The sequence below is a fragment of the Littorina saxatilis genome, linkage group LG17 (assembly GCF_037325665.1).
Source record: "Littorina saxatilis isolate snail1 linkage group LG17, US_GU_Lsax_2.0, whole genome shotgun sequence".
In the NCBI taxonomy this organism is placed as follows: domain Eukaryota; kingdom Metazoa; phylum Mollusca; class Gastropoda; order Littorinimorpha; family Littorinidae; genus Littorina; species Littorina saxatilis.
The window spans coordinates 4,613,322-4,639,307 of NC_090261.1; the positions used below are offsets into that span (position 1 = coordinate 4,613,322).

A 25,986-nucleotide genomic window follows, 5' to 3' on the forward strand; every position below is an offset into this window, starting at 1 on the left:
GTCATTTACCCGGTTTGACAGACCCTTCACTTCCAGTTTTGTGTGCAAGCTGAGTCATTTACCCGCTTTGACAGACCCTTCACTTCCAGTTTTGTGTGCAAGCTGAGTCATTTACCCGCTTTGACAGACCCTTCACTTTTCATCCAGTTTTGTGTGCAAGCTGAGTCATTTACCCGGTTTGACAGACCCTTCACTTCCAGTTTTGTGTGCAAGCTGAGTCATTTACCCGGTTTGACAGACCCTTCACTTCCAGTTTTGTGTGCAAGCTGAGTCATTTACTCGCTTTGACAGACCCTTCACTTCCAGTTTTGTGTGCAAGCTGAGTCATTTACTCGCTTTGACAGACCCTTCACTTCCAGTTTTGTGTGCAAGCTGAGTCATTTACTCGCTTTGACAGGCCCTTCACTTTTCATCCAGTTTTGTGTGCAAGCTGAGTCATTTACTCGCTTTGACAGACCCCTCACATTTCCTCCATTCTTGTGTGCAAGCTGAGTCATTTGCCAGCAGACTGCCAATTTGGACATGACATGCATAACAAAACACGCCGTGGTGAGAGGTCGCAACAAGATATAGCAAAATGTCAACGTGGGGAATTGAACACAAACTAGGTCCTACAGATGAGGCACATGATCTGCACACTTAGAACTTAATCGACGATATTTATCTTGTGTACGCCAACACCCCCCCCCCCCCTCCCCGCCACTCAATCTCTCTATTTATGAGAGAATAGGCAATCATGCCAAACGCGGAGAGAGAGAGAGTGTGTGTGTGTGTGTGTGTGTGAGTGTGTGTTTCCCGCGTTGTGTGTGTGTGTGTGTGTTAGTGTGTGTGTGTGTGTGAGAGAGAGGGAGAGAGGTAGACAGAGACAGAGACGGAAACAGTCACCAGGCTTCATGCGAGGAACTGACGTACTAAAAGAGAAGGCCAACAAAAAAGATTTTAATTCTGTCTCGCACGTTGGCGCTTTTTTTTTTAATGTAAGAGTTAAATACCAATTAAAAATCCGATAAAAGGGAACACGTTATTAGATCAGTGTCTTGGTTAATAGCTGCGACCCTCGCAGTTTTCTTTTCTCAAGTGTTCAAAATAGCCGTGACTCGTCTGATTGGCTACCACGCACGTAAAGCCCGCCTCCAAAGTGACGTCATTCCACATCTCAGGCGAGTCAGACGACAGGGTGACGGTGACGTAATACAGCGTGATGTCAGTGACGGTGAACGCGGCGTGAGAGTAACCTTCAGCGAGAGTGTCAGTGGCGGCTGGGTCGTACGCTGTCATCCAGGTTTTGTCAGAAATGGAGATGTGAACATCCCCGTGACTACTGCTGGCCTATTGAAAACAACAACACCAACAACAACGTAATATTGAAGTTCTTTAGTAGAGCCTACCCATCCCTCTCTCTTCAGTTCATTTATCTCTCTCCCATGTGTGTCTCTCTCATTGTGTTTCTGTCTTTCTCTGTCTCTGTTTCGTTAAAATTAATATTAAAAGTCCCACGGTTTTGAGCCATTAAGGACTTGAGTGTTTGTCCGCTTTCAACAAAACAAAAAAACAAAACAAAATAAAAACAAAATAAAAAAAATAAAAAATAAGGAGAGGAGGGCAGGGGGTGGGGTTGAGTTGATAATGCTCTGTGGAATTTGTTAAAATGAAAAGTAGTTGAGATGTTTCTTGGTAAGAATTATAAGTCTGTATTCTATATCTTGAATAATGGGTTTGTAAAATGATTTTTTTTATTCAAAACGAGTTAAAGAGTGGAACCTTTCAGGATCACCAATAAAAGCAAATAGATGAGCAAGTAAGAGGAACACGAACAATAAATCTCAAAACTTTTAAAAAATAAAAGGATTAAGATGTAAGCCACGAAGGCCGTGGTAATAAAAACAATATGTACAGTTTGGCGACTAGTGAGCCTAGGGTGAGGATATGTTGTCTGTCTCTGTCTGTCTCTCTTCTTTTTTTATAATCTTTCTTTTTTTCTTTCTCTCTCTCTCTCTCTCTCTCTCTCTCTCTCTCTCTCTCTGTGTCTGTCTCTCTCTCGCTCCTTTTCCGTCCCTCTCTGTCTCTCTCTCTGTATCTCTCTCTGTCTGTCTGTCTCTGTTTCTCTCTCTCTCTCTTTCGCTCTCTCTCTCGCTCCTTTTCCGTCTCTCTGTCTCTGTCTCTGACTCTCTCTCTGTCTCTGTCTCTCTCTCTCTCAAAACGTCGTCACGCACTCGGATTGGAAATATATCTCGTAAGCTTAATTGCAGTACATGTCTAACGGGAGCACTAAACAACAATAACACTTTTCATTTTAAATTCCCCTGACTGCTTATAGGACACACAAACGTCTGCTGGTAAAAGCATCTCCAAATATATATATTATGTGTGTATATGAAGAGGCGAGTGTGAAGAGAGAGGGATTGAGGTGGGGGTGGGGGTGGGGGGGAGTTGATGCTTGCATTTTGTTTGTGTATGTCAACCTAACATCAGCAAAGTCTCCCTTACAACCAACCCACTGCTATTCACAATGTGTTCCCAAAGGCATTCACTGACGTTAAAAGAGTAATAATAATTATAATTATTACCATACCATCCCGAAGAAGGCAGTAACATGCCGAAATATTGATATAGATATAAACGTACCTAACCTGGTTACTGGTGTGTTTTCTTTTTACAATAATTATGTATAATATTTATAAAGCGCATGTATCCAGCTCAAAGCGCTGATAAACCCAGTTAGTGACACCTACCCTGACATAGACGGTGTTGGTCCATTCGCCAGGCACGCCGAACGTAAAGACAGGCCGCGTGGCGTTGGACAGCTGGATATCGCTGTAGGTCTGGTTGCTACGCAGTCCCACCACGTGGTCCGCAATGTCGCACACCTCGATGCCCACGTGCTCCTGAGCCTGCAAGTTACCACACAACACATACCCTCAAACACCTCCCAAGCTCCAATATCTCAAGCGTTGATCAACGATGCTTTACCACACTAGGACAATGGCTTATATGCTTTATGATTATTTTTGTAAGGCGCTAACTAGGATTTGCGCCATATCATGGTATGAATACTCTTATTATTAGTAGTTGTAGAAGTAGCAGTAGTAGTAGAAGTAGTAGTAGTAGTGGTAGTATCATAAGGGTTATCATATTATTCTAGGGCCATGAGCCCTAGTACTACACTGGTGTTGGCTCACATACATGTATGTATAGCTGAAAGCTTATGGGTGTCGGCAGGCGTTTGCGCATGCGCTTATGTCGGCCTTCTTTTTTTTTTTTGATCCCCGGACATGATAATGCTTTATGATCGTGTATTTGTGCTATTCAAGGGCGCTTTATAAAATGCGATGGGTGACAAACGACAAATGTCCATGTAAATAAAATTCAACCAGTTTTTATATTTTTATAATTTATTGCCTGTCATGAGCGAAGGTTTGGTGGCCTAACGGTTTAGATTACATTTTTCTTGGTCTCCTATTTTTGTGAAATCCTTCTGGAGTGCAAGTGTCAGTTGACACATTTTTTAAGGTCGAATTAGTTTTTAATAATAATTTTTAGAGCGTGTGTTCTGCGCTTGTTCACACTTGTTCAAAATGCATACTCATGATACTGGGCAACTGAGCGACATCACTGACTTACACGACCGAGTTGCCTCCCCTCTTTTTGTGACTTCAAGCTTACGCTTGTAATCTATGAATTTAAAACACACACAGACACACACACACATACACACACATACACACACACACACACACACAGACTTCATGCAGCCCCATCCCCATCCCCCCATCCCCCCACCCTCCCTTACCAAAAAAACACACCTCGCAGTCATGTACGTGACCGCTGACCTGTCAAGGGCAGAACGTAAGTACCTCCTTCCAAAATACTGTTCTGCAATGAAATTACGTCTCTATAAATATTTTTGTTGTCTGCCAACTATTGATCATGTTGTAAGGCAAGGCTCGTTCAGAACAAGATGTTTCTATGAACGTATGTTTATTCTTGTGCGATTTGCGTTTTTGCTCCAGAGAAGTCTAATATTAAACTTGATGCGGCGTCGTATAGTCAACACAAACTTTCACATGTAGACAAATGTCATGACATTCGGCGCATGCGTACAAGTTGATTGGAAGAGAAAACGTTGACCCGACGCTAACTCGAGCTGAGAAAAGACAAGGAACTGCGCAGACTGAAAATGGTTTGTATTCTTTTGTGTGTAGGCCTATATTATGTTAGCATGTACGTCTGTCTTTACATATACTAGTTCGAAGTCGTCATTTTGTGTTCTGTTTTCTTGCTCTCACCCTGTTGTTACTGTATATCTTTTCCTCCAAATTTTCTAACAGGGAGATCTTCAAACTTCACACTGAAAGTTAATTCTTTGTTTTTTAATACTGCAAGTGTTACCTTACTTGTGGTCTTTTGCTGAAACAGTGAAAGTGAAAGTTCTTCACCCTGGATACACTATACAGTGTATGCATCATTAATCTGACAGTTTTCAATTACTTTCTTGATTTCTGTTGAATTTTCTTGCACTTGCACACTTGCAGTGTTTGGTGACATACGATTGCTCTCATGTATGGTTAGCTGGGAGCTCATGAGGCTCACGGCAGGCGTTTACGCATGCGCTAATGTCGGCAGGTTTAACCGTGTATTTGTGCTATTCTAGGGCGCTTCATGAAATGCGATGTGGTGCCAAACGACAAATTTCCATGTAAATGTAGATTAAAATGAAAGTTTTCTTATATTTTTATAATTTTATTGCCACTGAATCTTGAAGTCTGCGTGGCCCAACGGTTTAGACGCTGCGCTGCGAACATCGAGGTCCCGGATTCAAGGTCCGCTCTCGGCGAGTATTCTGATGGAATTTTTTGGGGTCTGCTATTTTGGTTAAATCATTCTGGAGTGCAATTGTCAGTTGACAGACTTTTAAAGGTCTAATTAGTTTTTTTCTAGGGCAAGCCCATGATTTCACAAGTTGTAATCTGCACGCCGGCACGCGTCACAAGTGTATCATCTTTCAAGTTGTAATCGATATGCGTCACAAGTCTTACAAACTACCAAGATTGTACCAAAGAAACTGTTCTATACTATTTTTTCCCAGTTTTGCCAAGTTTTTGATTTCTGTCTGCATCCAGTCGCCTTCCTTTACATACTATGCACACCATTCGGCGTCATTGCCATCAGTTGGAACGGTCAGTTTTCCCTCATCCCCAGCTGGGCATGCACAGTCCAAAAAGTACATACAATGTTTTTCTATCGCCTAGTTTTGCCGAGTTTTTGAATAGCGTTTGCAACCAGTTGCCTCTTGAAGTTTTTAAAATTTTTAAATTTTGTTTTTACACAATATGCATAACATAGGGCGCCATTGTACTGAAACTGTTCTATTCTATTTTTTTCTCTGTCTATCTCTCCTCCTGTCTATCTGTCGGTCTACTTGTCTGTCTGTCTATCTCAGTGTCTCGCTCTCTATCTCTCTTTTTTTCTGCCTCTCTCTCTATTTCTGTTACTCTCTCTGTCTCTCTCCTTCTGTTTGTCTGTCTGTCTCTTTCTCTCTCTCTCTTTCTCTCTCTGTCTCTCTCTGTCTCTCTCTCTCAGTCTCTCTCTTTCTCTCTCTCTCTGTCTCTCTCTCTCTCTCTCTTTCTCTCTCTCTCTGTCTCTCTCTCTCTCTCTCCTTCTGTCTGTCTGTCTGTCTCTCTCTCTCTTTCAGTCTCTCCCTCTCTCTCTCTCTGTCTCTGTCTCAGTCTATCTCTCTCTCTCTTTCTGTGTCTGTCTGTCTGTCTGTCTGTCTGTCTGTCTGTCTCTCTCTCTCTCTCTCTCTCTCTCTCTCTCTCTCTTATTTCTATGTAAGGATAGTGAGAACCGGACATTATATTATTCAGTGCACTCGATCAGCTGAATGGCTAATCACGTCTTAGTGTACTTGTTTTTCTTTCCAAAAACAGTCAACAGGAGAATAGGGACAGACATCAAGTTCATGATTTGTTTTACTAGTGCGCCTTGCACCATCGGCGTAGATATGAAAATATCCCATTACAATTCCATTATGTGCGTCAAAGGGCCCGTTGGGATTACGCACCACTGTGCCACTCTATGTCTACTTACATCGGAGTACAACATTCGGATTAAGCAAAGCAAAGCCCACGACCAGCTGAGTGTCTCGCGACTGGGGTGGGCTGTGATTGACCGTTGACCTCACCCCGGCATTGAAACAACAGAAGTGGAGGGGGTTATGACAAAGCAACTCTCCCGCTGAGAGGGACAGTTAGACACCGACACTTGGTACCTTTTTGTATCAGTGAACGAGCGCGGGCAGCCTCTACTGGAAGCGCTCTGGAGATAATGATAGGGTTTACTCTGTCGAGTCTTCATATCGAACCATTATTCTTGCGTGCCGGCTCCGCCGCTGGTGTTATGCAATATGTCTAGGTTTCACAAGAATTCCTTGTTTTGGTCACCGACACACTGAACATTTCTGTACGCGAAGAACTGTCACCATTGCATTTATTTTGCTCTTTTTCTCATTTTGTTCATGTTGTTTGAACACCGTGTTAACTATTTACAGGAACTTCGTAACTTGTTACTAAAACTAAAAGTTCCGCAGCAGAATCGTCACTGCATATGACATTTTGTTATTTCTTGAATGTTTTTAATTGTTACTCGTTCTTCTCACTCTCTTCGTGTTGTTTTTACACTTTGCAAATAGTTGTGTTTGTGTGTGCTGTAAGTTCCTCACGAAACACATTTTCCGCCACTCTGCATTTGACATAATTTTAAAAATGTCGGGTCTTCTTTGTTTGAAGTCTTCGCACTCTGTTCATATGCATGTTACTCTGTATGTCTTCTTTGCAATAAAATGGGTATCTTTTACTCAAAGTTTCTCAACAGGGAGATCTTGCAGTGCATGTAACATTTCGTACTTTCGTACAGTATTCTTTGTTAGCTCATTTGTGGTCTTTTGCTCAAAGTTCTTCAACAGGGAGATCCAGCCCCATTGCATTTGACAATTTTCAATCTTTATTCGTCTGTTTATTTTTTGTTCGACTAATAACTTCATTGTTCTTCATTGCAAAACGTTGGGTGATCTTTTACTGCCTGCAGTGATGACCATATCACCAAGAAAATTACATGGTAATTTGCATCAAGATTGCAGTATATTTCAGCCGGCCAATGATTGACAGTGCACTGCATCAGATCTGCTCTCATTGCTTTACTTATCATTGCAAGGCTCAGAACAATTCATGGGAGCAGTGAGCTGTTTTATGCTATGACATAACTGAACCCAAGTGACCTGGATACCATTTTATTTTAAGGAACATCGCTTTGATGGTTTTATGTTATGTGCAGATTGCTCATTGTCATAATACATTAGTTGGGTGGCTGCTTCATCCGAGTCACCTTGTGTTACATGTTACTGTGATTATGTGTGGATTGGTGCTTCCTCCTTTTTAGTCACTTTTCTTCCACTGATGATACCGTGATTGAAGTTGCATTGCTGCTCCCACCTTTGATTCCCGTTTCAGTCGTTCATTTTTCTGTATATGAGTGGATTGGGGTAATTCAAATGACATAGTATACATTAATCAACATTAGACAATCAATGCTTTCAATACAGCAATTGCAGGCAGGATCAGGACATTTCCCATGGATGAATGCGTTCATATCATTGATTAAATTTGCGCATATTGCGCAAGTAAAACTTTACAACGAAGGGGTTATTTTTTCAGTCATTTGAATTTAACAAATATTTTGATAGCTGTTGTGCATGAACTTTAGTTCGTCCACGACCATTCTACAAAGTTTCGAGTCTATAGGTAAACTGGTCGGACATTTACCTTTTCTCCAAAACTGAGGTGTTATCAAATTACACCTCCGAAATTGTCAATGGCGCGGAAGCTTTCCTGAATAGGCATGGCCTTGAACCCAGCTCTAACTGCTTTCTTCAGGTCACCAATGATCTAGGGGATGAGGCGTGTGTTTGTGCATACTCTAAAAATACGACTATGGCTGCACCATTGGAACCCCTTTCATGACCGTGCCTAAACATGGCAAAATACGGTATAAAGGAGTTAGTTTGATTTTACGTTGGAACGTTCTTTTATGCGGAGTTCCATTCTACGTTTTCAAAGTCGCACACACAACTAATCCCCCCTCCCCCCCCCCCCCCCCCATGTTCTACAACATGTTTTGGCCCTGTTGATCTCTGATCAACCCTTTTTATATTTAGTCAAGTTTTGACTAAATATTTTAACATCGAGGGGGAATCGAAACGAGGGTCGTGGTGTATGTGCGTGTGTGCGTGTGTGTGTGTGTAGAGCGATTCAGACTAAACTACTGGACCGATCTTTATGAAATTTGACATGAGAGTTCCTGGGTATGAAATCCCCGAACGTTTTTTTCATTTTTTTGATAAATGTCTTTGATGACGTCATATCCGGCTTTTCGTGAAAGTTGAGGCGGCACTGTCACGCCCTCATTTTTCAACCAAATTGGTTCAAATTTTGGTCAAGTAATCTTCGACGAAGCCCGGACTTCGGTATTGCATTTCAGCGTGGTGGCTTAAAAATTAATTCATGACTTTGGTCATTAAAAATCGGAAAATTGTAAAAAAAAAATTAAAAATTTATAAAACGATCCAAATTTACGTTTATCTTATTCTCCATCATTTGCTGATTCCAAAAACATATAAATATGTTATATTCGGATTAAAAACAAGCTCTGAAAATTAAATATATAAAATTATTATCAAAATTAAATTGTCCAAATCAATTTAAAAACACTTTCATCTTATTCCTTGTCGGTTCCTGATTCCAAAAACATATAGATATGATATGTTTGGATTAAAACACGCTCAGAAAGTTAAAACAAAGAGAGGTACAGAAAAGCGTGCTATCCTTCTTAGCGCAACTACTACCCCGCTCTTCTTGTCAATTTCACTGCCTTTGCCATGAACGGTGGCCTGACGATGCTACGAGTAAAATGGCATTGCGTTCAGTTTCATTCTGTGAGTTCGACAGCTACTTGACTAAATATTGTATTTTCGCCTTACGCGACTTGTTTCTTGTTTCTATACAGGTGTGCGCTTGACTTTACTGCGCGTGAAAAGCTGAAACAGAGCCACAGAACACAGAGGGAAAAGCCCCCAAGTAAACGGTAGCTGCAAAAGAAAATGGCGTGGAAAGCAGTCGTGGTGGTCTCAGTTCTCTGCCTTGCCTACATTCTCATAGGCGCAGGAATATTCCTCGCACTTGACAACTATCAATATATGACAACTTACAACGAGGCCATCTATTTGTGCGTCACTATTGTTACCACCATAGGTAAGCAGCCTTATTTCTCTGTCTTCCACTCAAACGACTGCAAATCAGAAATCGGGTGCTGGGATGGTTGTATATTCTCCATTCTCACCATTTCTCGTTGTTTCGTTTTGAATTTTTATGATTGTGTTTTTGCCCTCCCTACAATTTTTGGCTCAGGATAACACACACATACACACACAAACGTGACATGCACGCACGCACGCACACACACACACACACACACACACACACACACACACACACACACACACGTCACCCACCCACACTGACACACACACGTGACACACACACACACACACACACCATCACCCACCCACACACAGAACAAGTTACGCTACCAACATTCCCTTCACTGACTGGTGATCATACATTTATCACACTAAGAAGAACCGTGTGTGTGTGTGAAACAGGGTACGGACACACTTGCCCCGTGACGACTCAAGGCCGGGTGTTCTGCATCTTCTACGTGCTACTGGGCATTCCCCTGGTGGTCACCACCCTGGCCGCTCTCTGCACTGAGCTGCGGCCACCTCTCACCTGGCTCCACCACGCCACACCTGTAGTCTACCCCCCAAACCTCAAGGTGGACAAACTCATCAAGGTAAGTCACGTCTGCATCACCTTCCCCTTGTAAGAAATTGCGCCTTGAGCCAATTGCTGGGACTCCCGCTGTAAGTTATTTAGTAGTAGTAGTTGTAGTAGTAGTAGTGGTGGTAGTAGTGGTAGTGTTAGTAGTAGGAGAAGACGTAGTAGTAGCAGTGTACTTTCTTGCGGGCTTAGCTGAACTCCAATGTTGCAAACGCTACACAAAGTCTGACAGGGATAATATCTAAGAAAACAAGAAGGGCAAAGCCCATACGACTCACATGCTTGACCTTGACCTTTACATGACCTTGACCTTCAGCTAAACCTAGCAATGACATCATACACTAAGAACTGCTTTACACATTTTTCCTACCAAAATACATGTGACCTTGACCCAAGGTCAAGGTCATCCAAGGTCATGCAACACAAAGCTGTTAATTCAAGACATAGGAAGTACAATGGTGCTTATTGGCTCTTTCTACCATCACATTTCATAAGGGTCAAAGTGACCTTGACCTTGATCATATGTGACCAAATTTTTCTCATGATGAAAGCATAACATGTGCCCCACATAATTTTTAAGTTTGAAACAGTTATCTTCCATAGTTCAGGGTCAAGGTCACTTCAAAATATGTATACAATCCAACTTTGAAGAGCTCCTGTGACCTTGACCTTGAAGCAAGGTAAACCAAACTGGTATCATGTCACAAAGATGTGAGTAGCATATTTGTGAGGTGAAACCACGTCGTGTTTTTAACCTCCCTAAATGTTGTAGAGGCGATGGTAGCTGACCGGACTGGCGTTATTCACGTGTTTCGGGTGTTGCACGCAAAACTGGCTTAGCTTGATGTGAGTTGTGTTTGAGACATGTAGCTGGTCTGAGGTAAATAACGTCACAGCGTGTGAGATTTCCAACCGGGAAGGTTGTTCAGCGTGTGTCAGACTTGTTCTGGGAACAAGTACTCTTTCAAGAGACGGGTCTCTTAAGGAGTTTCCATGAGGGTTTTCCATGGCGTATAAGGGAGGGACCTTACACGAGAGAAGCGCTAGACGACGGTGGAAGCAAGGGACCACCTCTGCGCAGATGACTAGACGAGTGGAGTCTTCATCGAGACCGGTCGTAGCTGACGACGGTTGTTTCCGCTACGGGCGGAAGGGTTTCTCGGGGAGAAACCTGAAAGGTGTGTGTGGGCATCGTCCGTGAGATGTGTGTTGGCGTCTTCAGTGAAAGGTGCGTGTTGGCATCTTCAGTGGAAGGTGTGTGTTGGCATCTTCAGCGAAAGGTGTGTGTTAGCATCTCTGTGTGTTGGCATCCGATTTCATTATTCTACGACGATTCAGCGGGACAAGTAAGTGAACTGGCGACATGCAGTGAGCCGTGATACGAACTCGTGAGTGTCTGTTGGTACCTTCTTGTGTGCGTTAATCTATACTTGAGAAAGAATTGTTATAATATGTATTTACATGCCTTGAGTGAAAGCTGGAAGATTGTGCGAACTGTGTGTTGAAAAGTTGTTCGTATTGATGTATTTAAAGTGAAGAAGTATGTTGTTTTTGGTTGAGGAAATAATGAGCCTGCATCCTCCCAAATTCTGTTTTTGAAGTGTTTGGTGTGAAAGGGTAGAGACAGTGCAAAAGGGCAGAACACGCATAATAAATTCACATGCAAACCACTTCGTGACATATCAAAAGATGGGGCTTACTTTGCCCTATATATCATATATAGGTGAGGTATTAAATCTCAAAAACTTCAGAGAAAATGTGAAAAATGTGAAAAATAGCTGTTTTTTAGACAACATTTATGGCCCCTGCGACCTTGACCTTGAAGCAAGGTCAAGATGCTATGTATTTTTTGGGGGGCCTTGTCATCATACACCATCTTGCCAAATTTGGTACTGATAGACTGAATAGTGTCCAAGAAATATCCAACGTTAAAGTTTTCCGGACGGCCGGCCGGCCGGACGCGAATTTGCGATTCCTAAACGCCCCACTGAACGACTGACGTCACGTGTCGCTTCGGTCTTTTCCGGAGGAACACCGCGTGTACATAATACACACTTCGATCGCGTAGCACTGCCATTGCACATTTTCGCAACGAAAACCGTGCCACTGTTTCATTCATCTTGGTGTGTTAAACCGTTGTGTTGTTCAGAAATGGTGTTCCCTTTGATATTTTAGTGGACATTTAACTTCAAATGCAACCTTTCTTATTCGTAGAGTTGGTAACAGAACCTTCATGCGCGAGAAACGCCACATACGACGGATTAACCCTGAAATGCCTTCACTTTTGTAGCCCTGTCTGTCACATGCTGTCGTAGCCTAGTGGTTTGTGCTCCAGCTGGAATGTCAGCTGTCTCGGGTTCGACTCCCATCCTGGCTAATTTGTTTTTCTTGTTTGCTTTATTGTTGTCATCTATTTTGTGTCCTTAACTCCACCCTTCAATCTTTTCAACCCTGATGCATTCCGTTTATTTTTTATTTTTTTAAATATTTTTTTAAACCATTTCCCCCAAAGCGGTTTAGCACGGTGGTATGTTATGATGAAAACGCGATTACACAAAGCTCACATGTGCACGGTCTGCAAACTAAACGGCGTGGGCTCACCGTATTAGCCAATAACAAGCACACATATTAAACCGCAGCGCAAAGCGTAAACATTAGTACAACTTGAAGAAATCAATATAGTTACCAGAAACAAAACCGTGCTTCGCACCGAACAGTTCGAAAGTGACTGACCTACTGACCGAACCGCACCTCTCGCTTCTGACAGTCGCTCATGATACAACCATTATTTTGCCGAGTCTGAAATTGATCTTCATAAAACTATGTGTAAGTGTAACAAAAGAAAATACTAATTTCTTTCATATGCCTGAATAATAACTTTATTAACTGATAATCAAGGTGGCATCGCCGAATGACTGCAAGTGCAACGCGATCGAAGTGGCACGCGGTGTTCCTCCGGAAAAGGCCGAAGCGGCTGTGACGTCAGTCGTTCCCTAAGGCGTTTAGGAATCGCAAATTCGCCGCCGGGACGGACGGACGGACGACTCGGGTGAGTACATAGACTCACTTTTGCTTCGCATGTGAGTCAAAAAGGCCCTCATATCGCTTCCAAAGTTATACCATTAGATTCTGAGTTACAAATAATGCTACCGCATAGGACTGCCTTTACTTTGCAAATGTGAGTGTATTGAAAGCGTCATAGAGGGTGTTAACCGTCTAGCCGTTAGGCAGGAGGAGTGGGTGTCGCAGCAGTCCCAATTGTTGCATGCTGTCTTTATAGTCCCTTCCTTCTTTTTCTTAACCAGACTTTCTCTGTCTCTGTTTCTCTCTCACATACACACACACGCACACACACACACACACACACACGCACACACACACACGCACACACACACACACACACACTTTTATGTGTGTCTTTAAGTCTTTTACTCTTATGAGCACTGTCCAAAATATAAGACGGTGTGCGTGTGTTTCAGTCGGCCGTTGTGTTTGGAGTTGGGACTGCGGTGATGACGCTGATACCTGCAATAGTGTTTGCACACACGGAGGACAATTGGACTTACCTGGGAGCTGTCTATTTTTGTGTCATCTCCCTCTCCACCATTGGCTTTGGAGACATGATAGCAGGTAGAGAGAGAGGGGGGAGAAAAAGAGAGAGTGAGTGAGTGTGTCTGTGTATGTCTCTGTGCGAGAGAGAGAGAGAGAAAGAGAGAGAGACAGAGAGAGAGAGAGAGAGACAGAGAGAGAAAGAGAGAGAGAGAAAGAGAGAGAGAGAGAGAGACAGAGAGAGAAAGAGAGAGAGAAAGAGAGAGAGACAGAGAGAGAAAGAGAGAAAGAGAAAGAGAGAAAGAGAGAGAGAGAAAGAGAGAGAGAGAAAGAGAGAGAGAGAGAGAGGGACATCTGCAATGTCGGTATTTTGGTGTGGAGAAACATTGTGCAAAATCATAAAGCTTGGTGTAAATTTGAGAATTCATGAAGGATCTAATAAGTATTAAAACTGCCAGGTTAAAAATTTGAATTTAAAAAAGTCCTGCCTGTGTTTGTTGAAGGTGCGTATGGCGGAGCGACCCACACGATCCTGGTCAGTCTGTGGCTTCTGGGGGGCTTGGTCTTCATGGCCATGATGGTGTCTGAAATCTGTGCAACATACGCGCGATTCGCCGCTTCCAACGATCAAACACGCGCACAAAACCTTGAGGAAAACGTCATGGGGCGAAGTTCCAAAGACATGGACAACGAGACCAATGCGCTGAAGATGCAAGAATGACGTTTTACGACACAGTAGGGGAAGGTCACCTAATATGGACGAAGCTCCAAAGACATGGACAACGAGACCAATGCGCTGAAGATGCAAGAATGACGTTTTACGACACAGTAGGGGAAGGTCACCTAATATGGACGAAGCTCCAAAGACATGGACAACGGGACCAATGCGCTGAAGATGCAAGAATGACGTTTTACGACACAGTAGGGGAAGGTCACCTAATATGGACGAAGCGCCAAAGACATCGATAACGAGACAATGCGCTGAAGATGCAAGAATGACGTTTTACGACACAGTAGGGGAAGGTCGCCTGATATGGAACCGTTCCTAATAAGGGCCACCTCCGGTTCTGACAAACTAACAGTGCTAGAGCGCTCAAAATAATGTCATTAATGTTGCCACTTTTACCCTCTCTTGATAGCTTGCACGTGTCAGGGGAAGGTCACCTAATATGGACGAAGCTCCAAAGACATGGACAACGGGACCAATGCGCTGAAGATGCAAGAATGACGTTTTACGACACAGTAGGGGAAGGTCACCTAATATGGACGAAGCGCCAAAGACATCGATAACGAGACCAATGCGCTGAAGATGCAAGAATGACGTTTTACGACACAGTAGGGGGAGGTCACCTAATATGGACGAAGCGCCAAAGACATGGACAACGAGACCAATGCGCTGAAGATGATGCAAGAATGACATTTTACGACACAGTAGGGGGAGGTCACCTAATATGGACGAAGCGCCGAAGACATCGACAACGAGACAATGCGCTGAAGATGCAAGAATGACGTTTTACGACACAGTAGGGGAAGGTCGCCTGATATGGAACCGTTCCTAATAAGGGCCACCTCCGGTTCTGACAAACTAACAGTGCTAGAGCGCTCAAAATAATGCCATTAATTTTGCCACTTTTACCCTTTCTTGATAGCTTGCACGTGTCAAAACAGTTGCGGGCGCACAAACCACGAACCCGTTAGGCTTTTTCACTTTTGTACACTTCTCTATATATCGTGTACAATCAAACTCAAAACTAACCGCTTTCAGAAAATGGCGCAAACGTTAACTTTGTTGGTAGTGTAAGCAAAGAGATAAAGGATGAATAAATAAATCGATAATTATATTAAACAACGGTAATAAATAAATACCTACGGTAATTGAAAAGAAGAAGGAATGATTAGATTTTGCGCGAATATGGCAGCCATTTAATGTGTGTAGTCTTGTACAGTCTATGTCCCACTTACGATGACACCTGTATAATCACTTGCAAAGATTCATGTCTTGTACAGTCTATGTCCCACTTACGATGACACCTGTGTAATCACTTGCAAAGATTCATGTCTTGTACAGTCTATGTCCCACTTACAATGACACCTGTGCAATCACTTGCAAAGATTCATGTCTTGTACAGTCTATGTCCCACTTACGATGACAGACAGACTGACAGACAGACGCACGCACGCACCCACACACTCACGTAGTACACACACTCACGTACACACACACTCAAACACACACACTCAAACACACACACACCAATCGGGCTAGGAAATAACTATAGCTATCAACTGTGCTGTGGCAGCAAAAGGCCAGGCGTAATGCTCTCCATAATTCCCTCACAATGCGAATTAGCCAGCAACCACCTCTGTGCAACCCCTCGTGAGGAGACTTGCTATTATATGTTATTTACTGACACAGCTGCAAGTATGTGCTAATATGATAATTGCACATACATTTTATGAGAACAATGTCGGACAAGGTTTCCCACAGAGCAAATTTCTCTCTGGAATGTTGACTCTTCAACATTTAAATGTCGTTATTCTTGGTCCTGAAAGTCAAATTTATTGCCTGAAAGAGGCACAATGTGTAAACAATGAAAAGGGCATACAATGGTACCGTTCCTTTTTTGCAAGTGGCATGTTATAACAGGTATATTTTTGTAAAGATGATAGACAAAGGGACAACAAAATGAGTGTGTCCTTTTGTGGCAGGTGTCCGCTCATTGGAGGGCTTTACATGGCAGGTACCACTGTTTTTGCTAAAGGCTCAAGGCAGCCCGCTATCGTCATGGAAACACATTTTGCCTTGTATTGTTGTTGTTGTTAGTTATTGATACTGTTATATTACTTTTCTCTTCGTCCTGTAACATTATTGGATGTCGTTCCATCCATCTTGAAAAGATATAAAAGTGCAAAAGAAACTGCTCTGCATTGATGTCCGTGTTCGCATTATCTAAAAAGCATCACACGCACGCACGCATACACGCACGCACGCATAAACACACACACACACACACACACACACACACACACACACACACACACACACACACGCACGCACGCAGAAGAACTCAACATTGCTGATTCAGTTGCAAATAAAGTAGCAAACAAGCAGTGTACACGATGACAATTGGTTCAACTGACAAGAAACACATGTGTTGATCAATATAAAACCCTAACATGTCATAAAAAAAACCAAGGCAGATATGTTTAAGTTCATATCTTTGTGATAATACCGTTTATTGTAAAACCAGTTATATGACTGGAAAGGCCATTAATTTCCCTACCATATTCAGCAACCAGATTTGTTTTACATAACTTGGAAGACAGTGTCCGTCAGTTCGGTGGAACCTACAACACAGATATCCCCACAAAATCAAATTCAGAAAAGCAAGGTCCCCGCGCTTAAATCATAAACAATCAAAACAGCTAAAACAGAACAAGTTTTGGATGTCAATCGAAAAAAACGTTAAAAAATGTATCACAAAAAAATCAAATTCAGAAAAGCAAGGTCCCAGCGCTAAAACCATAACAAATCAAAACAGCAAAAACAAGTTTTGGATATCAATGGAAAGAACTTACAAACATGTATCCAAAAAGTCAGTTTTGTTCACCTATCTTTTCCAACAATGACGTTTTAGCACGCTGAAGGTTGTATGTGTCAGTCTTCTCAGAAGCCATTAAAGGCGGTTTTCGAAGCCGTTTTAGCGGGTAATGAGACAAAAAACGGTACAACTTGTTTCACATATCAGCCACATTAAGTGCCCTTTCGTCCCTTTGTTTCACAGATCTCATCTTCTTTTCACGCTCATCATTTTTTGTCCTTTTCTTCGTCCTTTTCTTCGTCCTTTTCTTCGTCCTCATTTCCGTTGTCTTTATCGCAATCCTCGTCAGATTTGTCTTCATCGTCTGCGTCGTCCTGGGTGTCACAGGTCTTCTTCCACAAGCGGTACACGTCGAAGGAACTCGGGTCGTTATAGTCCGGCGTGAACGCCTCCACACAGTCGTAGGTCGCGAGCAGCATGACGTCACTGAGAGGGGCGGAAGAGTTGGTGGAGAGCGTGATGGACAGGTGGAGTGACGTGTTGACGGGGGCGTCAAAGTGAAGGAGGGTGAAGCCCTCAGCGAAGACCTCCACCTCTCCCTCCTCGCCCTGCTCGACTCCCCAGGTGGCGTTGGACACCGACAGGTACACCTCCCCGCTGGGGCTGCTGGCGTTGACCGTCACGGAGCGCGCGAAGCTAGGGATGGCGAAGAAGAAGGTGGGGGAGGCGTGGGCTGACACGCTGATGTCCGTGTACTCGTCCTCCTCCCTCAGCCACACCACGTGGTCGTCCACGTCGCACGCCTCGATCCCCACCGCCCGGAACGCGCTGCGAAACTTGCCGCCATCTTGACCCAGGTCGTAGGCCGCCATCATGACGTCACAGGCCGCTGTGACGTAGGAGGACATATGATGCCAGTACATCTGGTTGGCGTGGAGGAAGGTGCCGAAGACGTCTCTGGCGGGAATGCTGTAGTTGTGCACGAGGACGTAGAACACGTGATTGAAGACGCCGCTGCTGAAATGAACGTTCATGGAATCGTTGTAACTGCTGACGTGTGAGATGGACTTGTTGTCGCGTTCCGGGTCGTCCATGAAGCGGAGCGGTTTGCTCCCTTTAACCACGTCAATGCCGATCAGCCAGTCGGCCTCCTGCAGATAGGCCTCTGCCGTCTCCCCCGCCATGTCGGAGAAGGCCTCGTTGATGCCTCCCCACTGGTTGAAGTAGTAGAGGTCGGCGTTCATCTCCGTCAAGGCGTGCCCCACTTCGTGCCCCACGATGTCCAGGCTGACCAGGGGGTAGAACTCCTCGCCCCCGTCACCGAACAGACATTCGTAGCCGGTCCAGAAAGCGTTAGAAACGTTAGCGCCGAAATGAACTTTGAGGGTCAAGCGCTCCCCGACAGCCGTGGTGTTATACCAGTCCTCGTACATCCGGACCACCACCGTGCCGTAGAAGAAGGCGTCGAGCAGCGGGGAGAACGCTCCGTTCACCTGGTCCTCTATCTCCACGCAGTCGTACCACGCTACCTCCGCCTCGGGCTCCCACGTTTCGTTCTTCAGCACCTCCGTGTGGTTGTTGTTGATGACGCGCACATACTGGTTCTCCAGGTAGCACTTCCCGTCCTCCCGCCGGACGTCCAGGCAGCGCTGCAGCTCCCCGTAGCGGACCTTGCCCGTCTTGAGGTTGCCCCCGGTGCCCGTGGCCGTGCAGTCCGAGCAGGAGTCCAGGGCGTCCCAGGCCATCACCACCTGGCCGTGCGTCGCGTGCACGATGCAGGTGGGGCGGCGCTCGTCCTCCCCCTCCAGTAGCACCAGGTACTGCACTAGGTAGGCTCCGTACGCCGCCATCTCGTCGTCGATCAGCACCTCTGATTCCACCTGCAGACAAGAACAACCGTAGCAATTGACGATGCCCGGAAATAACTCTGTCGGGTTTGAATGGGTTGTGAAAGTGACACTAAACGATTTTGGAAGGGGTGCAATTAAATCTGAAGCGGGTGATACCAGTCCTTTGGCCAGCAGAGTGAACAGTGTGACATAAAGTTTCAGTAATAGACGAAGTCTGAAAATAACTGTTGGGTTTCAATGGGTTGTGACGTCGAACGCTGAAGAAGAAGAAGAAGAAAATGGGTTGTGACAAAAAAAAGGTTATTATTCTTGCTTTTAGTGAGCCAAACTTTACCACGTGACATTATAGGCCAGTCACTAGCGAAGAGTGTGTCTGAAACAATTAGACAAGAGCACGTGTAGAAAGCTTGCCTCACTAAAAGAAAGATCATTCACTCTTTTACAACTAATACAAACCCGACAGAGTCATTTCCGGAGTCATGTCATGCTGTTCACTGTTGTTAACCCGTGATTTGTAAAAATGTAAAAACATTTTACAAATCACGTCGAACCTAAAACTGCGATTTGTAAAAATGTAAAAATGTAAAAATATCGCATTCCACAAAATAATGCATGCCTTTTATTATTAATAATTTTTCTTGTTTAGAGCCTCTACGCTCAGTGGTGGGGGTGGTTTTAGATCCACATCCCATTTTGGTGCAATCCCATTTTGCCGCCGTCCCATTTTTTGCTCCATCCCATTTTCGCGACATTTCACAAGCCTAGCGTCATTTTACTAACATGTGGGAAAATTCCATCTCACACGGCATAAATAAATCCCTGCGCCTTGAATAAAAATTGAAAAAATAAAATAAATCCCTGCGCTTAGAACTGTACCCACGGAATACGCGCGATATAAGCCTCATATTGATTGATTGATTGATGTCATAACAATAGCGCGACATCCCATTTTGACACCATATCCCATTTAGCCGCCATGCCGTTTCACCGCCATTCCATTTTGCCCCCATCCCATTGTCGCGACATTTCACAAGCCAAGCGTCATTTTACTACCGTGTGACGTCATAACAATAGCGCGACATCCCATTTTGACACCATCCCATTGGCCGCCATCCCATTTTTGATTTATTCTTCTTGCCAAGCCTCAGTATACTATTATACTGCGTTATTCAACCAGGAAGACATTCCGTTTACGCGAAATCCCATTTTTGCCACAATCCAAAATGTCGCGAAATAGGGATGGCGGCGAAATGGGATGACGGCAAAACGGCATGGCGACAAAATGGGATGTGGCGCTAGTGGTATGACACGGTGGTAAAATGACACTTGGCCTGTGAAATGTCGCAAAAATGGGATGGGGGCGAATGTGGAGCTAATGGTACATGACATGGTGGTAAAATGACACTTAGCCCGTAAAATGTCGCAAAAATGGGATGGGGGCAAAATGGGATGGGGGCGAAATGGGCTAACGGCGAAACGGGATTGTGCCAAAATGGGAAGTGGAGCTAATGGTACATGATATGGTGGTAAAATGTCACTTGGCCTGTGAAATGTCGCGAAATGGGATGGGGGTGAAATGGGATAACGGCGAAACGGGACTAATAGATCCCTTGACTTTGGGGTAGTGCGACTCTGTAACTGCTAGCTTTCCACTGGGAGGAAGCGACCGGAATTTCCCAACGATGGGACATCCTAGTAATGAAAAAAAAAAATGAAAAAAAAAATTTCTTAAAATTAACAGAGTCGCGCTAGCTACCCCAAAGTTTTGCGGCCCTATGCTCCACAGGGAGTCTGCAGGAATAAGTCAAGTCAAGTAAGTCAAGCTACCCCAAAAGTCAAGGGATTTCGTTTTTGTCCCTTGACTGTGGAGATGACAAGAAAATATCGGGCGCAAAAACGTGATTAGTAAACAATTTTACAAATCACGGGTTAACAACTGTGCTGGCTAAAGGAATGATACCGCTGCAGATACAATTACATTATTGTCCAACATTTTTCAGTGTCATTGGGCATACGGAATTTGAAAGTCTTCTTTTTTCGGTCAAAACGACTATGCCTTCTTGTCGCATTTTCCAACCAAACAGCAATCATGCCGATGGGAACTTCTCTATAGACGCTACAGCTCCAAAATTGTATGCACAAAATTTATTTTTGTGTCATGGAAAAAAGCTTCAACCGTACTTCGGGTTGCCGATTCGAAACTTCTGGGAGAGCAAACTGGAGGCTACATTGTCGATAAAACTGGGAGCAGAACTGACGAATCAGATGAACCTTTTTTTCCACATGCTGAATCATATTCTGTTCCAACACAAAGCCATGGATAATGTGTGTGTGTAAATTTTGGAACTCATACACACACATTATCCACACGCAAGATCCAAATGACTCAAAGGAGAGACAGCGAGACAGAAGACGAGAGACAGACAACTAGACAGGCAGAGAGAGGACGGGGTACGGGTATCTAACCTTGACATGTGTGATGTCGTCACGCAGACCTTCATCGGCGTGCTCGCTGAGACACACAGTGAGAGCTTGCTCCGGGTCCAGCTCTTCTCTCTCCAGGTCAAGGTCACTGCCAATGTTCCTGTACACAGAGCCACTGGCGTCCAGCACGTGATCACCTGAGCTGTCCGTTTCTATGGTAACAATGCCGTCGGACACCACCCGACCTTTCAAAAAGAAATGAGAAAAAGACGTATTAGTCTGTAAAGGAAATATTGTCAACCAACACGGTCAGAGCTAAATGACAACGACACATTTTAGCCTTTCGCCAGCAATACATTTTGAAACATGAGGATGAACAGTTCTTACGGCACATATCATCAGACTGATCATATCCTGTATGCCCAGCATGCGCGCAAACCATTTTAACCGTTCGCTGAACTGACATTTGAGGTATTGGTCTTAAAGCGTCCTGAATGATACTGATACTTCAGAGCAAATCTTACTTACCTTGATATCGTTCCTGCATCTTGACCAGTTGTGTCCCTTGCACTGTGCTCTTTACCTTGACGATGTCAAGTTTGGTGTCTTGTCCCAAGGCCATGACGTCATCAAGTTCGTCTCTACGGACCTTGCTGGCGTCACGTATGGAGCGATATGACGTCACCGGTTCTGATACCGCGTGACGTTTTCGCATGACGTGTTGAAGCAGAGCCTTGATGTCGACGCGTTCGGCCCCGAGAGACGTGTGTGCAAGGCATACTGAAATAGAAGACACAGCGGGCTGATGTCAACAGTATCTCAATCACTTCTGACACTACAACTTAGACCAGAACAAAGGCGACCACTACCACCATCAAAACTACCCCTACCATTCATGATTAGTGAACGTAACTTGAAATTGTTTCAATATATCTGTGTGTGTTTTCTCGGAGCATGTCACAGCAGACTCACCGAAAGACATTTTGTGCTGTTGTAGCCTAATTGTGTAGTTACCGTTTTATGTATTAGGGATGTAAGCATTTTAAAACTAATCTTGGACACAAATATTTTTCATGACTGAGAGAAATATGAGCAGAAAACATTAATTCTGATCCTTCATTCATAAATTAACTTTCTCATACAACAGTCCGCCATGTTATCATGTCCCTCTATCATAATAAAAAACGCTCGCGCTGGACCCGAGTACTCTTCAGACTGGTTCGCTCCCCCAGTATGAAAGTTTTTGTCTTGTGCACGTTTAAGACCAAGTGATTGCTCTGTGTGAATTACAGGCATTCCCTTTGCTATATAAATACATTCCATGCGAGCCGAGGATGTGCTTTACAAACAAACACATATACACACTCATACACACACAAACTCATGCACACACACATTCACACACACACATACACACTCTCTCTCTCCCTCTCTTCCTCACTTTCTCTCTTCCTTACACACACACACACACACACACACACACACACACACACACACACACACACACGAGTACAGACTCATGCACGCGCGCATACACACACACACAAATACACACACACACAAACAGTAACACTAACACATGTGCACAAAATCTTGAACATACACACACACCGCGCGAGAGAAAAAAGACTACAAGAGGTATGAAGCCGGCTGGCTTCCCTTCGCTCGTTCATAAAATTAGGTCGCGCAGCACGCGAACTCAGTGGCACACGCAGCGTATGTGTGCTCAGGCCCAGTGACGCTGTTCTATTAGCCGAACAGCAGTTCTATCCCACCGCGAATTGCGCCCACCGCCAAGAGTCGTTTTTGTGGATTATTTCGCATTTAGGTCCCAGGCCAGGTAACATTATGAAGTTTTAATTCGATCAATCGGACCTATTATCAAGTTAGTGTATCAACTGTTGAACGAACTGCGCCCAGTAGTTTCCCAGCAATAAGCTGTTAAGTCGAGACAGACAGACACACAATTAAAGTCTGTTGGACCCTAGTACTGCGTACTCGGGGAAAATAAACAAGTCGCGTAAGGCGAAAATACAATATTTAGTCAAGTAGCTGCCATTTTTCAGCAAGACCGTATACTCGTAGCATCGTCAGTCCACCGCTCACGGCAAAGGCAGTGAAATTGACAAGAAGAGCGGGGTAGTAGTTGCGCTAAGAAGGATAGCACGCTTTTCTGTACCTCTCTTTGTTTTAACTTTCTGAGCGTGTTTTTAATCCAAACATATCATATCTATATGTTTTTGGAATCAGGAACCGACAAGGAATAAGATGAATAATAATTTTTATATATTTAATTTTCAGAGCTTGTTTTTAATCCGAATATAACATATTTATATGTTTTTGGAATCAGCAAATGATGGAGAATAAGATAAACGTAAATTTGGATCGTTTTATAAATTTTTATTTTTTTTTACAATTTTCCGATTTTTAATGACCAAAGTCATTAATTAATTTTTAAGCCACCAAGCTGAAATGCAATACCGAACCCCGGGCTTCGTCGAAGATTACCTGACCAAAATTTCAACCAATTTGGTTGAAAAATGAGGGCGTGACAGTGCCGCCTCAACTTTCACGAAAAGCCGGATATGACGTCATCAAAGACATTTATCAAAAAAATGAAAAAAACGTTCGGGGATTTCATACCCAGGAACTCTCATGTCAAATTTCATAAAGATCGGTCCAGTAGTTTGGTCTGAATCGCTCTACACACACACACAGACACACACACACACACACATACACCACGACCCTCGTCTCGATTCCCCCCTCTACGTTAAAATATTTAGTCATAACTTGACTAAATATAAAAACGCTGGCGCTGGACCCGAGTACTCTTCAGACTGGCTCGCTCCCCCAGTATGAAAGTTTTTGTCTTGTGCACGTGGATTTAAAAAAAAAAAAAAATTTTAATTTATTTTACACAATTAAAAAAATTATTAGAGTAAAATAAAACATTAAAACGTTCATAATAAACAATAGTAAACGAGAATTTAAAAAAAAATTAAAAAAATGTAGACCGCCCATGCCGGGAATCGAACCTAGGTCACTTGGATTTAAAAAAAAAAAAAAAAAAAAAAAATTATTTATTTATTTTACACAATTAAAAAAATTATTGGAGTGAAATAAAACATTAAAACGTTCATAATAAACAATAGTAAACGAGAATTTAAAAAAAAATTAAAAAAATATAGACCGCCCATGCCGGGAATCGAACCAAGTTCACTTTGGCCATAGTCGGAAACGCTTTCCACCAAGCCAACATATTTGACATTCACCAGTGAACTCAATAATGCCTATAGTCCTCGCGCAGTGGTACACGCACGCAAAGCACGCACGCACGCAAAGCGTGTGGTGTCGCTGGCTTGGCTGGGCGGTTCTATAAGCCGAACGGCTGTTCTATCCCACCGCGAATCGCGCCCGCCGTTAAGAGTCGTTTTTGTGGAATATTTCGCATTTAGGTCCCAGGTAACATTATGAAGTTTTAATACGATCAATCGGACCTATTATCAAGTTAGTGTATCAACTTTTGAAAGAACTGCGCCCAGCAGTTTCCCAGCAATAAGCTGTTAAGTCGAGACAGACAGACAGACACACAATTAAAGTCTGCTGGACCCTCCTACTGCGTACTCGGGGATAAAGTTTACAGAAATGAATTGAATTTTGAATTCAAAAGTTATCGCTCTTCATCACGATTTTTCCTCAATTTGAACATTCACTAGAACGGTTCTCTCTGTCAGCAAAGTTTGGAACAGCTTCCTTAAATTGAGGTCACGGTTCTGAACTTATACTATTTGTGTCCAAACGTCCAGACCCCAGATATAAACCACGCGCGTACCAGTATAAAACAAGAAATTCCTCCGAGGTAGGAAAAACACCCCCGTCCTTACCATTCTGACTGCCACCAACTGAGAAGGTATGTCCCTCTATAAGTCCTTGTAGAATCTTAATCCACCAATAACTCCCTAACCGTGTGTTTGACTGGTCCCAATTTTTGTAAGGACCGTCTCAGGAATGTATTGAACCTGTTCACCAAGTTTGGTGACGATCGGTTCGTTCATTCTTGAGATCTATATGCGAACACAAACAAACAAACAAACACATGGACCGTATCCTATACACACCCCTATACCGGGGGTGTAAAAAATACAATGTCGACTCACCTACAAGGAGAGAGGCGGCACGGAGGTCCCTCATGACTGCTAGATAGTGACAATGACTGGAAACAGACTGGCAGCTCCCAATATATGCACTATTCACCGTTTTTATCTCTGCGCGAATTACGTGATCGCTCCGGCCGCGGACGACGGCACAACACTGAATCTGGACGCCCACTGGATGCTGGTCGTGGGGTTTACGTCTCATGGGCCGATTACGTAGGCCCTACTTCTCGTATCATAGTTTCATCATTTCATCATTCCGTGCAATGCATAAGTGCCTTTAATTGGGTTAATTTCCTAATGTCAAACGCAAGTTAAAAAAACAAATCACACGACAATTATGGCGAACTGAAACATCCGTATTTGAAGCTGCCGATGAAGTGGAAAATGTTCATTTAGTTTTCGACTTAAACCTCTTCCCAAGAATAAATCTTAACTGATTTAACATTTAGAAAAAAAAGTCAGCGTTGACTTCCGCATATCAACCTTCACAAGCAATAAGCCATAGAACTCGAAAGTGTAAAAGTGCGACCCCATAATTGCTACTTTTTGTGGTGTACAGTACATGAACATA

General features: G+C 43.6%; 3 protein-coding genes across 3 annotated transcripts; 1 reads left to right on the plus strand and 2 right to left on the minus strand.

The window, feature by feature from the left end:
• Positions 1 to 999: 999 nt before the first annotated feature.
• Positions 1,000 to 6,102, minus strand: LOC138952503 (uncharacterized). The gene is made up of 3 exons (XM_070324190.1): positions 6,088 to 6,102; positions 2,733 to 2,891; positions 1,000 to 1,329 (listed from the first exon to the last, which is right to left on the minus strand). Exons 1-3 carry the CDS (start codon positions 6,100 to 6,102, stop codon positions 1,042 to 1,044), a joined length of 462 nt encoding a protein of 153 aa, XP_070180291.1. The 3' UTR covers positions 1,000 to 1,041.
• On the plus strand, positions 3,834 to 16,343 carry LOC138952171 (potassium channel subfamily K member 6-like). Its single transcript, XM_070323770.1, has 5 exons — positions 3,834 to 4,180; positions 9,058 to 9,302; positions 9,713 to 9,903; positions 13,370 to 13,520; positions 13,943 to 16,343. The coding sequence occupies exons 2-5, from the start codon at positions 9,152 to 9,154 to the stop codon at positions 14,158 to 14,160; spliced, it is 711 nt and encodes a 236-aa protein (XP_070179871.1). The 5' UTR covers positions 3,834 to 4,180; positions 9,058 to 9,151; the 3' UTR covers positions 14,161 to 16,343.
• A 269-nt stretch (positions 16,344 to 16,612) lies between these two features.
• Positions 16,613 to 25,600, minus strand: LOC138952169 (elastase-like). Its single transcript, XM_070323768.1, has 4 exons — positions 25,416 to 25,600; positions 21,784 to 22,035; positions 21,298 to 21,500; positions 16,613 to 18,861 (listed from the first exon to the last, which is right to left on the minus strand). The coding sequence occupies exons 1-4, from the start codon at positions 25,447 to 25,449 to the stop codon at positions 17,248 to 17,250; spliced, it is 2,103 nt and encodes a 700-aa protein (XP_070179869.1). The 5' UTR covers positions 25,450 to 25,600; the 3' UTR covers positions 16,613 to 17,247.
• Between the last annotated feature and the right edge of the window lie 386 nt (positions 25,601 to 25,986).

Coding starts and splice junctions, on each gene's coding strand:
- LOC138952503 (XM_070324190.1), bottom strand. Junction 1,330..2,732: donor CCAACACCGTCTATGTCAGG/GTAGGTGTCACT, acceptor TGTTTTCAATAG/GCCAGCAGTAGTCACGGGGA.
- LOC138952171 (XM_070323770.1), top strand. CDS start 9,152: ATGGCGTGGAAAGCAGTCGTGGTGGTCTCAGTTCTCTGCCTTGCCTAC. Junction 9,303..9,712: donor CACTATTGTTACCACCATAG/GTAAGCAGCCTT, acceptor TGTGTGAAACAG/GGTACGGACACACTTGCCCC. Junction 13,521..13,942: donor CTTTGGAGACATGATAGCAG/GTAGAGAGAGAG, acceptor TGTTTGTTGAAG/GTGCGTATGGCGGAGCGACC.
- LOC138952169 (XM_070323768.1), bottom strand. CDS start 25,449: ATGAGGGACCTCCGTGCCGCCTCTCTCCTTGTAG. Junction 22,036..25,415: donor TGCCGCCTCTCTCCTTGTAG/GTGAGTCGACAT, acceptor CTTCTATTTCAG/TATGCCTTGCACACACGTCT. Junction 18,862..21,297: donor ACGACATCACACATGTCAAG/GTTAGATACCCG, acceptor TCTTGTCTGCAG/GTGGAATCAGAGGTGCTGAT.